Source organism: Schistocerca americana, chromosome 3, assembly GCF_021461395.2.
Source record: "Schistocerca americana isolate TAMUIC-IGC-003095 chromosome 3, iqSchAmer2.1, whole genome shotgun sequence".
NCBI lineage: Eukaryota > Metazoa > Arthropoda > Insecta > Orthoptera > Acrididae > Schistocerca > Schistocerca americana.
Genome location: NC_060121.1, coordinates 650464910 through 650482455, shown reverse-complemented (window position 1 = coordinate 650482455; position 17546 = coordinate 650464910). Strand labels below are relative to the sequence as shown.

The window sequence follows — 17546 nt, the reverse complement described above, 5'->3', positions numbered from 1 at the left end:
CAGAAATTTGCGGCTTACGAGGAGCTTCTTGAACACTGTATCCCACTCTTTCTAACTCCTTACAGACAGACATCGTGCTAAATGAACGGCCGGTAGCATTTTAGATCTCGCTGATTTCAAGCGATTTTTGCAACCATTCTCCGCAATGCTCGACGGTCGCCTCCATCAGTACGTGAGGTCTACCTGGTCTTGATGTAGCTATGGTTGTTCCCTCTTGTTTTCATTCAGAAGCATATCAACAGTTGACTTGGGTACCTCTAGAAGGGCTAATACACTATTGGCCATTAAAATTGCTACACCACGAAGATGACGTGCTACTGACGCGAAATTTGACCGACAGGAAGAAGATGCTGTGGTATGCAAATGATTAGCTTTTCAGATCATTCACACAAGGTTGGCGCCGGTGGCGACACCTCCAACGTGCTGAAATGAGGAACGTTTCCAACCGATTTCTCATATACACACCTCACTTGACCGGCGTTGCCTGGTAAAACGTTGTTGTGATGCCTCGTGTAAGGAGGAGAAATGCGTACCAGCACGTTTCCGACTTTGATAACGGTCGGATTGTAGCCTATCGCGATTGCGGTTTATCGTATCGCGACATTGCCGCTCGCGTTGGTCGAGATCTAATGACTGTTGGCAGAATATGGAATCGGTAGGTTCAGGAGGGTAATACGGAACGCCGTGCTGGATCCCAACGGCCTCAAATGGTTCAAATGGCTCTGAGCACTATGGGACTCAACTGCTGTGGTCATAAGTCCCCTAGAACTTAGAACTACTTAAACCTAACTAACCTAACGACATCACACACATGCATGCCCGAGGCAGGATTCGAACCTGCGACCGTAGCGGTCGCGCGGTTCCAGACTGTAGCGCCTTTAACCGCTCGGCCACTCCGGCCGGCCAACGGCCTCGTATCACTAGCAGTCGAGATGACAGGCATCTTATCCACATGGCTGTAACGGATCGTGCAGCCACGTCTCGATCCCTGAGTCAACAGATGGGGACATTTGCAAGACAACAACCATTAGCTCGAACAGTTCCACGACGTTTGCAGCAGCATGGACTATCAGCTCGGAGACCATGGCTGCGGTTACCCTTGACGCTGCATCACAGACAGGAGCGCCTGCGATGGTGTACTCAACGACGAACCTGGGTGCACGAATGGCAAAACGTCATTTTTTCGGATGAATCCAGGTTCTGTTTACAGCATCATGATGGTCGCATCCGTGTTTGGTGACATCGCGTGAACGCACATTGGAAGTGTGTATTCGTCGTCGCCATACTGGCGTATCACCCGGCGTGATGGTATGGGACGCCTTTGGTTACACGTCTCGGTCACATCTCGTTCGCATTGACGTCACTTTGAACAGTGGACGTTACATTTGAGATGTGTTACGACCCGTGGCTCTACCCTTCATTCGATCTCTGCGAAACCCTACATTTCAGAAGGATAATGCACGACCGCATGTTGCAGGTCCTGTACGGGCCTTTCTGGATACAGAAAATGTTCGACTGCTGCCCTGGCCAGGACATTCTCAGGATCTCTCACCAATTGAAAACGTCTGGTCAATGGTGGCCTAGCAACTGGCTCGTCACAATACGCCAGTCACTACTCTTGATGAACTGTGGTATCGTGTTGAAGCTGCATGGGCAATTGTACCTGTAGACGCCATCCAAGCTCAATGGCCAGACGTATCAAGGCCGTTATTACAGCCAGAGGTGATTGTTCTGGGTACTCAGTTCTCAGGATCTATGTACCTAAATTGCGTTAAAATGTAATCACATGTCAGTTCTAGTATAATATATTTGTCCAATGAATACCCGTTGATCATATGCATTTCTTCTTGGTGTAGCAATTTTAATGACCAGTAGTGTATATCCCAGGTGGGTTTGTTACTCAGGTGACACCAGTGACTAGCCCACATTATAAGTCACTGAGCTCTGCTGACACCTTCCCCCCCCCCCCCCCCCCCCCCGTTCTTCTGTTGCAGCTTATCGTCCAACAACACAACACTCCTCTCCTCCTCTTATACTGGTGTGTCAGCCACTATTGATATCCGCATTGCACAGTGATTTCCGACGAGTACTTTCGATCAGATAGTGTACGTTCTTGCGCCACTATAAAACAAGTCCATACGTCATTTTGCTACTACCATCATCGGAGACACGCAAGCTTCTCTTACCCCTAACTGCGAATGGGTGGTGGTATTTATTTGTGGTAAGTTCCTATGGGACAAAATTGCTGAGATCGTCGGTCCCTAGACTAACTTACGCTAAGGACAACACACACACCCATGCCCGAGGGAGGACTCGAACTTCCAACAGGGGGAGCCGCGCGAACCGTGGCAAGGCTCCTTAGACCTAGCGACAATCCCTCGCGCCTGCGAATGGGGTTGGCGCCGACTCTTTGCAGCGACCCTATAGACTTATCTGATCGAACGGCCTATGGAACTTCTTTTTGGGGCTCGCTGTGTCCCCAGCCCATGGCTACGAATTGCAACTAGTTCATTTAATTGCGCATAACTTTCCCATTTTGGCTTTTTTTTTAAGTTATATTTTATTTCTGAGGGCTATTTCTCAATGAAGCTGGCAAACAAATACACAGCGCTGGTGAACTACTCTTAGTTATGACTAAGATAGATAATATCCAACATAAAAGAAGAAATTAATTGCGTTTTCTACTTGGGACGACCTTCCTGGCCTCAAAAACGTAAATTTGACTACCGATGACAAACCGTAAGTGAAAGTTATTCAGAGTATTTGATTGACATGTCCAAAAGATATCAAGTGAATTTGGCAGGATAATTCTGAGTCAGTCAAGGAAGTAACTCAACTATCACACAGTTACCAGAGATATTCTGCAGTGTTGCCAACTCTCACAATGTTAGCAGCAGGAAGGATGTTTCCCCAGTCAAAGTATTTCTCGATCAGGTTAGCAATTCAGGAGCAAAACTTGATGTACAAAGATGCAAACGAAAAGCAGTCAAACTGACGTTGACCTCAAATACAGGAGGTACAGGGTGTTTCAAAAATGACCGGTATATTTGAAACGGCAATAAAAACTAAACGAGCAGCGATAGAAATACACCGTTTGTTGCAATATGCTTGGGACAACAGTACATTTTCAGGCAGACAAACTTTCGAAATTACAGTAGTTACAATTTTCAACAACAGATGGCGCTGCGGTCTGGGAAACTCTATAGTACGATATTTTCCACATATCCACCATGCGTAGCAATAATATGGCGTAGTCTCTGAATGAAATTACCCGAAACCTTTGACAACGTGTCTGGCGGAATGGCTTCACATGCAGATGAGATGTACTGCTTCAGCTGTTCAATTGTTTCTGGATTCTGGCGGTACACCTGGTCTTTCAAGTGTCCCCACAGAAAGAAGTCACAGGGGTCATGTCTGTCGAATAGGGAGGCCAATCCACGCCGCCTCCTGTATGTTTCGGATAGCCCAAAGCAATCACACGATCATCGAAATATTCATTCAGGAAATCAAAGACGTCGGCCGTGCGATGTGGCCGAGCACCATCTTGCATAAACCACGAGGTGTTCGCAGTGTCGTCTAAGGCAGTTTGTACCGCCACAAATTCACGAAGAATGTCCAGATAGCGTGATGCAGTAATCGTTTCGAATCTGAAAAACGGGCCAATGATTCCTTTGGAAGAAATGGCGGCCCAGACCAGTACTTTTTGAGGATGCAGGGACGATGGGACTGCAACATGGGGCTTTTCGGTTCCCCATATGCGCCAGTTCTGTTTATTGACGAAGCCGTCCAGGTAAAAATAAGCTTCGTCAGTAAACCAAATGTTCCCCACATGCATATCGCCGTCATCAATCCTGTGCACTATATCGTTAGCGAATGTCTCTCGTGCAGCAATGGCAGTGGCGCTGAGGGGTTGCCGCGTTTGAATTTTGTATGGATAGAGGTGTAAACTCTGGCGCATGAGACGATACGTGGATGTTGGCGTCATTTGGACCGCAGCTGCAACACGGCGAACGGAAACCCGAGGCCGCTGTTGGATCACCTGCTGCACTATCTGCGCGTTGCCCTCCGTGGTTGCCGTACGCGGTTGCCCTACCTTTCCAGCACGTTCATCCGTCACGTTCCCAGTCCGTTGAAATTTTTCAAACAAATCCTTTATTGTATCGCTTTTCGGTCCTTTGGTTACATTAAACCTCCGTTGAAAACTTCGTCTTGTTGCAACAACACTGTGTTCTAGGCGGTGGAATTCCAACACCAGAAAAATCCTCTGTTGTAAGGAATAAACCATGTTGTCTACAGCACACTTGCACGTTGTGAACAGCACACGCTTATAGCAGAAAGACGACGTACAGAATGGCGCATCCACAAACTGCGTTGTCTTCTATATCTTTCACATCACTTGCAGCGCCATCTGTTGTTGAAAATTGTAACTACTGTAATTTCGAAAGTTTGTCCGCCTGAAAATGTACTGTTGTCCCAAGCATATTGCAACAAACGGTGTATTTCTATCGCTGCTCGTTTAGTTTTTATTGCCGTTTCAAATATACCGGTCATTTTTGAAACACCCTGTATAAGCGGATGAGTCTCATCCATCTCGAACATATCAATTAATAACTGGAAGAATTAATTCTGCCGCGCTTCTATTCAATAGCTGCCTTAATTATCTTTCTTTTGGGTAGCATGCATTTCCTTGAAGATTAAGTGATCAGCTAAATTAAATGAGGATATTGCACGTAGCGAACGGCCAAGACTTCCATTCTTCCAACCCTAGCATTAAAAAAAAAAAGCTAAAGTAAGCGACAGAAAAGCTCAAAAGAACGAATGAATAACAAAAGCAATAATAGCAGTGTCGTAATAATTGATAAACTCTTTGTCATTCCATCAGTCAGCTGATATTATCAAAAGTTGACTGTTCGTTCTACACCCATATTGCAGTACAAATTAAGACGTTTTCTTGGGACAGCGTTACGGAATTTTAATCTGGTCCGTTTCGGTTGGATTACAGAAAAGGGAAAATCATCTTGTCTTTACATGCACCACTTTTCCACGATTATGCGGCCCTACGGTTACAGCGCAATGCACATCAGCGAACGAGCGAGATATCAAAGGGATAGAGAGGTGCCGATTCTGAGAACATCCTCTCCTGCTGTAGTAGTAGCTACGGCAGATTTCTTAGAAAGAGAACTCTGAGAGACTTTTATTGTAATGTACCAGAGATGTGACCTTCTTGCAGTGGAAAAATTAAATTTCCTGACTCATTGTCACTTGTTACGTAAGAACTGATCAGAACATTTCATCAGAGTAACAAAATATATGTAATCAAATTGGAATCATAAATCCGCTCCAGTCCCGAATATAAGTCGAAGGTCACAGAGTTTCCAAGCAATTTCCTTGAAGTTCCCACAATTCAGCTATTCCAGCAGAAGGTAGACTTCTTGCGGAACTCTCAAAATCTCATTCTAGTGCATTTACCGTAACCTTGCTATCTTCAATAGCTACCTGGCACAAACTTGTGGGAAGGCATTATTCAACGCATCCATAGAATATACTACCGAGGATTACATAAGTCCTACCTGATAATTATAATTATCTGAATATATATAAGCCCGTAGAAACAGTATAAATGTAAGTAAAATATAGTGCGATTTATGTAACTATATTATTACTTATGTGCCTCTTTCTATATTGAATATAATGTTTTGTCTTTAAAATGATCAAAGATAAAATCTCTTAGGCAAAACTTTTGTATTGAGCGATTACCATATTGAGGATAGTTTCGTCATTTGCCTAGGATCGTAAAACTTCAATGACTGCCAGCATTTCCATTTTCAGTAGTTTTCTGCTAAGAAGTTCATCGTGTGAGATGTTTCGCAAGTGATATGCAGACGGAAAGGAGTGTGGAAAATTGCATTATACTATTGGAAAGGCTCATAGAGTATGAGCTAGCATTAAAAACTAATCATCAACAACTCAGTTGCTGCAAACACAATGGTAATAAAAAATTACAGAAGATGTATGCCTCGTTGCTCTCTCGTTAGAGTGTTGCGTGCAGTTAGTCCCATTCCCCTCCTTCTGATCTCGAATGGTTCGAAAGCCAGCGCAAGCTTGAACAAATCTGAACGAACAGTGCTTTAAAAAAAAAAAAAACGACCCCTTCTAGCTATGCAACTATAGATGGCATCATACATTAACAACCGTCTTCGCTACTGTTTGAATTTACTTCAGAACACACTGTGCCATTGCATGAAGATTTATGAAAAGATAATTTTACAGCAAATCAGGGACAAGATAGAATCTCTCTTAAGGAAGAATGACAAGGATTTAGACATGGAAGATCAGCTATAGATGACATATTTACAACCAGGTAGGTCGTAGGAAAGAAATGGGAATTAAGGAAAACGTTGTAGTTGCCTCCGTAGATATAAAAGAAGGTTCATGACACTGTTAGAAGAGAAGAAACGGGGCAAGGTCTGACTAGACCTGAATTTTCAAAAGGAATGCAACTCAGAATCACAAACATGCACAATAAAAGACCAAATTGTATTACAACAGATGGCAAAAAATCGTAATGGTTTAGAACGGAAAGAGGGGTTGGCAGGGAATCGTGCTGTCACCATTGCTCTGTAACATGTGATGAGACCTCAAAAGTCATGGGATACCTCCCATTATCGTGTCAGATCTTCTTTTGCACTGCGTAGTGCAGCAGCTCGACGTGGTAAACACTCAACAAGTTGTTGGAAGTTCCCTACAGAAATATTGAGCCATGATGCCTCACCAGTCGACCATGATTGCGAAAGTTTTTCCGGTGAAGGATTTTGTATACGAACTGAGCTCTCGATTATGTCCCATAAATGTTCCAGGGGGATTCATGACAGACGATCTGGGTGGCCAAACCATTCGATCACATTGTCCAGAAAGTTCTTCAAACCAATCTGAAACAACTGTGGCCCAGTGACATGGCGTATTGTCATGGGAACATGAAGTCGGTGACTGGCTGCAAATGGTCTTGAGCTAGCCGAACGTAACTACTTCCAGCCAGTGATTGGCTCAGCTGGAGCAGGGGATCGAGTCCATTCCATGTAAACACAACCCACACCATTATGGAGCCATCACAAGTCGCACAGTGCCTTGTTGGCAACTTGGGTCAGCGGCTGCGTGGAGTCTGCGCCACATTCTAACCTTTATCAGCTCTCACCAACTGAAATAGGGAAACTTCTAACCAGTCCACTGTTTTCCAGTGTCCAGGGTCCAACAGATATGATCACCGAGCCCAGGAGAAGAGCCGCAGGCGATGTCGTGCTGTTAGCAAAGGCACTCACGCCGGTCATCTGTTACCATAACCCATTAACGACAAATTTCACCGCACTGTCCTAACTAAGATGTTCGTAGTACGTCCCACATTGATTTCTGCGGTTATTTCACACAGTGTTGCTTGTCTCTTAGCACTGACAACTCAACCCAAATGCCGCAGCTCTCGTGCCGTGAAGTGAAGGCCGTCGGCCGCTGAGTTCTCCTTAATCAGAGATAATGCCTGAAATTTGGTATTCTCGGCACGCTTGACACTGTGGATTTCAGAATATTGACAACCCTAACGATGGAATGTCCCGTGCATCACCTGAGTACAAATGACAACTCCGCCAATACACTGCCATTTTATACCTTGTGAAATCAAAAATCGCCATCTGTGTACGTACATACCGCTCTCCCATGACTTTTGGCAGCTCAGTGTATTCATGGACAGCAACGTAAAGGACGTTCGCCGAGGATCAACAGCAGATCTACATCTACATCTATATCTACATCTACATACATACTCCGCAATCCACCATACGGTGCGTGGCGAAGGGTACCTAGTACCACAACTAGCATCTTCTCTCCCTGTTCCACTCCCAAACAGGACGAAGGAAAAATGACTGCCTATATGCCTCTATACGAGCCCTAATCTCTCTTATCTTTGTGGTTTTCCCGTGAAATATAAGTTGGCGGCAGTAAAATTGTACTGCAGTCAGCCTCAAATGCTAGTTCTCTAAATTTCCTCAGTAGCGATTCACGATAAGTAAGCCTCCTTTCCTCCAGAGATTCCCACCCGAGTTCCTGAAGCATTTCAGTAACACTCGCGTGATGATCAAACCTACCAGTAACAAATCTAGGAGCCCGCCTCTGAATTGCTTCTATGTCCTCCCTCAACCGTCCTGATAGGGATCCCAAACGCTCGAGCAGTACTCACGAATAGGTCGTATTAGTGTTTTATAAGCAGTCTCCTTTACAGATGAACCACATCTTCCCAAAATTCTACCAATGAAGCGAAGACGACTATCCGCTTTCCCCACAACTGCCTTTACATGCTTGTCGCACTTCATATCGCTCTGCAATGTTACTCCCAAATATTTAATCGACCTGGCTGTGTCAAGCGCTACACTCTAATGGAGTATTCAAACATTACAGGATTCTTTTTCCTACTCATCTGCATTAATTTACATTTATCTATATTTAGAGTTAGCTGCCATTCTTTACACCAATCACAAATCCTGTCCAAGTCATCTTGTATCCTCCTACAGTCACTCAACGACGACACCTTCCCGTACACCACAGCATCATCAGCAAACAGTCGAACGTTGCTATCCACCCTATCCAAAAGATCATTTATGTAGATAGAAAACAACAGCGGACCTACCACACTTCCCTGGGGCACTCCAGATGATACCCTCACCTCCGATGAACACTCACCATCGAGGACAACGTACTGGGTTCTATTACTTACGAAGTCTTCGTGCCACTCACATATTTGGAAACCAATCCCATATGCTCGTACCATAGTTAGGAGTCTGCAGTGGGGCACCGAGTCAAACGCTTTCCGGAAGTCAAGGAATATGGCATCCGTCTGATATCCTTCATCCATGGTCCGCAAGGTATCATGTGAAAAAAGGGTGAGTTGCGTTTCGCAGGAGCGATGCTTTCTAAAGCCGTGCTGATGCATGGACAGCAACTTCTCTGTCTCAAGGAAGATGATATGAAAGTCATAGCATATGCAACCGACGTGAGGATTTTGGAAGAAAATGAGCAGCAAATGGAAGAACAACTAAATACCAGGTAGAGAATCATTGAAGAAGCAGACATAGAAATCAGCTTATCAAATGTAAGGTAACGAAAATCAGCAGGAGAAATAAAGTGGAAGATGTAAGCTGTAGTGGAGAAATAAATTATTGAAGAACTATATGCTTTCAGGTATCTAGGAGGTAAATTAACCAAGAAAGGAAACATCAAGAACGAAATTTTCGAGATAATGCTGTTGTGTATGATTCATACAGAAATTATTTGTGTATGTCTTCATACAGAAATGATTAACGAACAAGTTAACACCACAAACAGAATATTTACTTGACCTCTTTTTCTCCAAGTGAGCAATGACTGATTACAAATGATGCAGCAAGAAATGGACGTCAGCTATCAGTGTCAACACGGATGAGGCAAAGGCAGCAGTGGCCTAGTGTCCCTTTTAAGAGGACCCAAGCGCGAGTGGGTCGTGGGCTGTCGCCGGTCGCCGGCAGAGGGCGCTTGTAGTCCGAAGCCACTGGAGGCGTGGCTCAGCTGGCGCGCACCATTGAGTCCGCCAGATCCCGCATGACGGCTGTCGGCGTTACACGGAAACTTGCAGTTCAGTTGCCATTATGCCCCAAATAAGAAATATTTCAAAATTTTATAATTTTGCGTTGAACATTCGAAACTGAAAAAATACCTGCCAAAGCAAAAGATATGCACTATGTTATCAAAAGTGTCCGGACGCCACCAAAAACATACATTTTTCATATTAGGTGCATTGTGCTGCCACATACTCCCAGGTAATACATATCAGCGAGTTCAGTAGTCATTAGACATCGTGAGAGAGCAGAATGGGGCGCTCCGCGGATCTCACGGACATAGAACGTGGTCAGATGATTGGGCGTTACTTGTGTCATATGTATGTACGCGAGACTTCCACAATCCTAAACATCCCTAGGTCCATTGTTTCTAATGTGATAGTGAAGTGGAAACGTGAAGGGACACGTAGAGCACAAAAGCATAAGACTGCCGACAGTGGAAATGGGTCGTAATGTGAAATAGGCAGACATCTATCCAGACCATCAAGCAGGAATTCCAAACTGCATCAGGATCCACTGCAAGTACTATGACAGTTAGGCGGAAGGTCAGAAAACTTGGATTTCATGGTCGAGCTGCTACTCATAAGCCATAAATCACTCCAGTAAATGCCTAACGATGCCTCGCTTGGTGTAAGGACGATTGAACAGTGGAAAAACGTTGTGTGGAGTCAAGAATCACGGTACACAATGTGGCGACCCGATGGTCGGGTGTGGGTATGGCGAATGCCAGGTGAACTTCATCTGCCAGCGTGTGTAGTGCCAACAGTAAAATTCAGAGGCAGTGGTGCTACGGTGTGGTCGTCTTCTCATGGAGGGGGCTTGCACCGTTTGTTGTTTCGCGTGGCACTATCACAGCACAGGCCTACATTGATGTTTTAAGCGCCTTCTTGCTTCCCACTGTTGAACAGAAATTCGGGGATGGCGATTGCACCTTTCAACACGATCGAATACCTGTTCATAATGCACGGCTTATTGCGGAGTGGTTACATCACAATAACCTCACTGTAATGGACTGGCCTGCGCAAAGTCCTGACCTGAATCCTATAATACGCCTTTGGGATGTTTTGAAACGCCAACTTCGTGCCAGGCCTCACCGACCGATATCGATACCTCTCCTCAGTGCAGCACTCTGTGAAGAATGGGCTGCCATTCCCCGAGAAACCTTCCAGCACCTGACTGAACGTATGCCTGCCAGAGTGAAAGCTGTCATCAAGGCTAAAGGTGGGCCAACACCATATTCAATTCCAGCATTACCGACGGAGGGTGCCACGAACTTGTAAGTCATTTTCAGCCAGGTTTCCGGATACTTTTGATCACATAGTGTACAAGTCACATTATCTGCCAGTTTTGATCTATAGATCAGAACGTTGGACAACGAAAGATCTGAGCATAATGCAGGCAGCAGGGATGCGCTTTCTGTGAGGGATCCTGGCAGGACGAGATGGGACGGGATAAGGAATGAAGCAATACGAAACACCCTTCAGATCAATCCAGGGTATGACCGAAGACTAACTGGAAGACCACGAGCAAAATGGAGAGGTCATGTAACGGATGATGCGAACTGTAATGGGAGGAAATGCTGAATGACAGACTGGGAGAAATGAGAAGCTTGGGAGAAATCAGAAACGTTTCAGGAAGAAGAAGATGATGATGACATATGCCCTTGCAGATTCTGTACAGTACTTAGCGGAGTATACTTCGTGCCAATAATTACTATGTACTGTTCTATTGTATTCATGCGTTGGGTGAAGGAAAAATGATTGTGCCTAGTCTCTGCTACCTTATACGCGTGATTGCTACGTGAGATACATGACGATGACTGATTTGTATAGAGTGGCACTGACGGTACTATTGTTCCGTGTCGCGCGGGTTTTCTCCAACCTGAGATACTGCAGCACGGAATAAACCGCCAAAGCAGCAGGCACCACGAAGCGTGGTAAAGCGATACGAGCACAACCGTCTCAGACGTGAAGTTCATAGAAAAGTAAAGTAAAAAATGTTCAAATGTGTGTGAAATCTTATGGGACTTAACTGCTAAGGTCATCAGTCCCTAAGCTTACACATTACTTAACCTAAATTATCCTAATGACAAACACACACACCCATGCCCAAGGGAGGACTCGAACCTCCGCCGGGACCAGCCGAGTAAAGCAAAGCCTGTGTTGCTATCCCATGACAGCGCTATTGGTCGACTGTAGGCACAGTACAGCCTATCTTCACCGCGGCAGTACGAGGAGGAAGGTAGCAGCCCAATCGCCCGTCCGCCTTTTACCCGCGGGAAAATCACGTGTGCTCAGTGAATGTCAGGCTGAGTGGACGTGCTGCATTCATACATGCTTGAGCCGAAACATTCCGACCACCTGGTCAATTCATTTTGGTCCACCTCTGGAACGTAGTACAGCAGCGATCCTGCATGGGATGCATTCGACAAGTCGTTGGTAGGTTTCCGGAAGTATGTGGCAGCAGATGTCTACGCACTGGTCACGCATTTCTCACAAATTACTGACCAGTGCGTCGTGGGCTCGGAACATGAAGCTGTTTAGGTCACGATCGCCGTTATTTTTATTTCAGACCTGCTGCGTCTTGATTAAGCGTTCAGACAAACCGTGTGATTCTTCTTTAATGTGGACCTTTTCTCCCTTGCAGTTTTTGTCCTGGAAGCTGAAAAGTTTTCCCGAATTTCAGCTTTCTATTAAATGGCAAAAAGCACTTCTGCATACATACATATATAATCATCTTTTCCTTATAACAGGGAATCACTTCATTAAAAAAAGTGTGTAAACAGTCCTCTATCTGGCACTGATGCTGTAAGACGTCCAGTCAGTGCCGCTATGTGCAAATCGGCCGAATTAAACTCGATTGTTCCGTCACGCTCATTGTCAGGATTCTCCTGTTCCATGGTGCGCAGGGTATCTCCAACCCAGAACACTGCACCATAAATCAAATGTGTGTGAAATCTTATGGGACTTAACTGCTAAGGTTATCAGTCCCTAAGCTTACACACTACTTAACCTAAATTATCCGAGCGACAAACACACACACCTATGCCCGAGGGAGAATTCGAACGTCCGCCGGGATCATGACTGCACTGCACAGTCCATGACTGCACTGCACCATATAATAAACCACCAAAACAGCAGGCACCGCGAAGTGTGGTAAATCTGCTGTTGTGATCCAGCCTTACAGACACGCTGCGTCCGCCCATATCGGTAAAATGCACAAATAAAATACAGACTTCCGGACAGTATGCGATTTTAAATTGCTTAAATAATAAAACAAATACTTTCAACCGTCGCGACCACAATTCGTCGACTTTCGGTAACGCATCACTTATGCGTCACCAAAAATATGATTCCAAATGTGTTCCAGCGTTCCACCGAGTTCGTGTCTTGAATGAAGTCATTTTCCTGCGTGGGTTGTTGTTTTATTTTGAAATAAACACACTATTTCATAATTTAACTGTTAGTTCATTTCGGGAGCCTACAGCTGTCCGCACATCTGTCGCCATTCTACTTCATCTTTTTCTATTCGTCTTCGCGCCATCGTTTCTGGGATGATATTAAGGCACACTTTCAGTGTTCTTTCTTATCTCCTTCCTTGAGCAGATTGCTATGAAAGTACTCTCTTACACCATGTATCTTCAAGCGTTTTTATGAAACGCTGTCTTTCTTCTATTCTATCCGTAGTACTATAAGGAATCTGCGACCTTTCTCCTAGTTCCTCACTCCTTACGTGGTCAAATCGGGAAACTGTACATGCTCTTCATAAGTCCATTTCTAAAGCTCTAAGTCCCTTTTAATTTCTATGAGTTTCCAACACTCACTGCTATAGCTTGTTACTGGTTCCACCATGGATTTGTACTGTATAAAGGCAGTCGGTCGGAGTGGCCGTGCGGTTCTAGGCGCTACAGTCTTGAACTGAGCGACCGCTACGATCGCAGGTTCGAATCCTGCCTCTGGCATGGATGTGTGTGATGTCCTTAGGTTAGTTAGGTTTAATTAGTTCTAAGTTCTAGGCGACTGATGACCTCAGAAGTTAAATCGCATAGTGCTCAGAGCCATTTTGTATAAAGGCATTTTAACCTTTAAACTCATTCTTGAAGACCAATGCACAGAATTTAATTTCTGGATGGCTGCCCTTCCCTGCCTGATCCGTTGTTGGATATCTCTGTCACATCTCCCGCCACTTCACAGGATACTACCCAGCTATTTAAACGCTTTACACACTTTAATAAGAAGTCCATCAATGTCCAAGCTACTTCAATCTTCTCCATTACGTACAATGAATATGTATGTAAGGCATGTTGGATGATACATTCCCCTCATTTGTGTTGAAGAAGCAACATGTGATGGCATCCCTAATAAAAGTTTCGCACAACCCTAACAGGTACGATCACAACTGTATCAGATATATAACTGCATCAGATATACAGGATGGTCCACTGATAGTGACAGGGCCAAATATCTCACGAAATAAGCATCAAACGAAAAAACAACAAATAACGAAAGGACGAAACTCGTCTAGGTTGAAGGGGGAAACCAGATGGCTCTATTGTTGGCCCGCTAGATGGCGCTGCCATAGGTCAAACGGATATCAACTGCGTGTTTTTAAATAATAACCCCCCTTTTTTATTACATATTCGTGTAACGTGGTCCAAACGTTGATAACTTACTTTAAATTTCAAGAAACGTAAAATTGTGCCCTCCAAAAAACAAAAAAAGAAAGAAACAAAAAACATATCTTGTAGCTACGGTATCAGTGATAGTCAACTGGGACCCGTCAACTCATACAACAAGCTCGATGTAACACTTTGTGCTAATATGAAATGGAAAGATCGCATAGGCTGAGTCACAGGTAAAGCAGGTGGCAGACTCCAGTCTGCAAAGGAGGAGGCTTACAAATCACTCGTTTGACTCATTCTAAAATATTGCTGAAGTGTGTGAAACCCACACCAAGCTGAACGAACGCTGGATACTACGCGCACAAAGTGAAGGTCAGCAAGAATGGTCACAGTTCGATTTACCAGATTCATAGATGCTGAAGAAACTGAACTTGAAGACAGACGCAAACTATCCCGAGAAATTATATATGTATAGCGTCTTTTCTTTCGAACATGACTGAAAGAAAAGACACCACATATACATAATTAAGGCGAGGAAGGCCAATGATCTCTTCAGTCCAGATGCACACCAGGCTCGAACTCTTGTGAGAATCGACGAAATGCCGTGACTAATGAGGTTCGTGGGCAAGCGGCACTACATTAGTAGTGTGTGAATGAGAATTTGGGTGTAAAGGGAGGCGTGCTAGCGTAGTTCGTGGACCACTGTATCTGGATGGCTTAGTAGTCAGAGCATCTGCCTAGTAAGCAGGAAACCCGGGTTCGAATTTCAATCAGGCACAAATTTTCAACTTTCCCCATTGATTTAAATCAGTGCCAATTCGCAACCAATGTCTGTAATTGCTTTCCGTCTCTATCCCAGAAACCATACTTAAGAAGCTTCACGAAACAGCTTTAAATGACGAATTTAGGAAAATACCACAACTCTCTACGTATCACCCCCCCCCCCCCCCCACCTCCCCCTAAGGATCCTGAGGACAAGATAACATTAATATGAAGTAGCCTCTACCATGTACTTGACAGTGATTTGCAGAGTGTGGATGCAGATGTGAATGTAGATCGGCCCGTATCAATGGCGCGGTGCACTTTTCGAGCAGGTGGATGACGACCTATTCAGACTCATATGACCATTGACCAGGCAGCATCTTTAGATTGATCGACAGGTCCAGCCTCGATAATGCCGTGTTCACTGCAGTCGTGTCCGCCTGCTTAGCTGGGTGGTGACGTGCTTGCCTCCCATGCACTGGACCTGGATTCGATTCCCGGTCGGGTTGGAGATTTTCTCCGCTCGGGGACTGGATGTTGTGTTGTCCTCATCATCGGCCATAAGTCGCCCAATGTGGCGCCGACTGAAATAAGACTTGCACTTGGCGGCCGAACCTGAATGGGACCTCCCAGCCAACAATGCCATACGATCATTTCATTTTTCACTGCAGTCGTAAATGACTTATTCGTTGGCTCAAAATGGGAACAAGTAGTTATTTCTAATACAGGGCCCCATGTTTAGCAATGTGCGCTGACGGTGTGGCCCGAAAGATTTATGCCTGGACAAGCACTGTCTATCATCAAATCTACGGCACGTCTCTGTCTATCCCACACTGACCTTTACATTCCATGGAAAATCGTGAGCCTCCAACAAGTTGTCGCCCAGTCATGCTTTCACAAACCCACAACCTCTTTCCTTAGTTGCTCAAGGCAGTAGCACCCACCAGCCAACCAGCGTCTTTGCTCGATGATGCTCTTTTCCAGGTGCCGAACCATAACAACCTGACCTTTAACTAAAGGGAAATATTTATGACGTAGCTGTTTTCGGCGCTGAAATAATTCGACAGCTGCACCTGAATATTTTTACCGGACTGGGACTCGAACCATGATGCTCCGCTTCCCTAGAGCGGTTGCCTTAACGGCCTCGGCCACCGAAACACACTTCTGGTCCGACCCAAATTCCCAAGTGCTGCTCACCACTAATGATGGCTCCGTTCATTTTCCCTGATGCTCTCAGCTTCACTGTATTTCCGCAAGAACGATGGTATGCACCTACATTGAAGGAATCATATACCCTTCCAAGCGTATATGTGTGGTCCCTGTTCCTTGTCAGTGAATCTCCCCATATGTGAACTATATCGTCATTAGAATGATTTCCCAATCGTCTCCATCAAGCGACGCTTCAATCCCGGGTCCAGCCATCCTGATTTAGGTTTTCCGTGATTTCCCTAAATCGCTCCATGCAAATGCCTGGATGGTTCCTTTGAAAGGGCACGGCCAATTTCCTTCCCCGTCCTTCCCTAATCCGATGAGACCGATGAACTCGTAGTTTGGTCTCTTCCCCCAAACAACCCAACCCAACCATCCACCAAGCTAGGTGGCGCAGCGGTTAACACACTGGACTCGCATTCGGGAGGACGACGGATCAGTCCCACGTCCGACCATCCTGATTTAGATTTTCCGTGATTTTGCTCAGTCGCCTCAGGCAGATACCGGGGTGTTCCTCTGAAATGGCATTGCCGACTTCCTCCCGAATCCTTCCCTAATCCGATGAGACCGATGACCTTGCAGTTTGGTCTCCCCCCTCCCTTAAATCAATCCAATTCAACCGACTCTGCTTATATGCATTCATTAACGCGTCACATATGCGCAGTCCCACCGGCTGATGTTCAATCTCCCGACAGTCAGTGTTCATAACGTTTTTGCTAATTAGTGCATACAACATATGGCGTCGGTTGATAAAACATTACACTGCCGTGTAAGATTCGTAACATTCACAGTGTTTCAATATCACTGGCTACCACAGAGAGAGCACATTTTTGGACATACTACACTTACATTTAAAAATGTACCGGTAACACAAGGTCGGGAAACCCAAGAGGCGTCGGCTTGTAGCCAGCACCTGGTATGTTCAGAAAACCCGCAGCGGATATGTGTGTGCCTGCCGCAGGCTGCGGGCGCTGCCGCTGTGGTGGCTGGCGGCGGCCTTGCTGGTGCCTCCGGCGGCCGGAAGCGGCGGGATCGACTGCCGGCGCACCCCCGACGGCAGCACCACGCCGCGCACCCAGCTCGTCGACGACCGCTTCAAGATCACCGTCAGCGGCAACCCCGACAGCTACGTGCCCGGCGAGAGATACCTAGGTACCTTCAACACTGCACTCAATTTTAATATTTTTTATTTCCTTACAGCCACCATCAAAAAGTAAATAAATAAACAAATTGGTATAACCAACACACCAAAGATACGGGATCGTTGTAAGGAACGAGAGAAATTTTTGTGATAGGGAAGAAATCGCGAAGGAAGTCCC

The 17546-nt window shown here is 45.4% G+C and overlaps 1 protein-coding gene across 1 annotated transcript in view; it reads left to right on the top strand.

The window, feature by feature from the left end:
• LOC124606275 (spondin-1) overlaps positions 1-17546 on the top strand; it is a 605207-nt gene that overhangs the window by 143579 nt on the left and 444082 nt on the right. The window contains exon 2 of the mRNA XM_047138254.1: positions 17189-17379. Coding sequence (XP_046994210.1) covers positions 17189-17379 — 191 coding nt within the window. The remainder of the gene's footprint in view (positions 1-17188; positions 17380-17546) is intronic.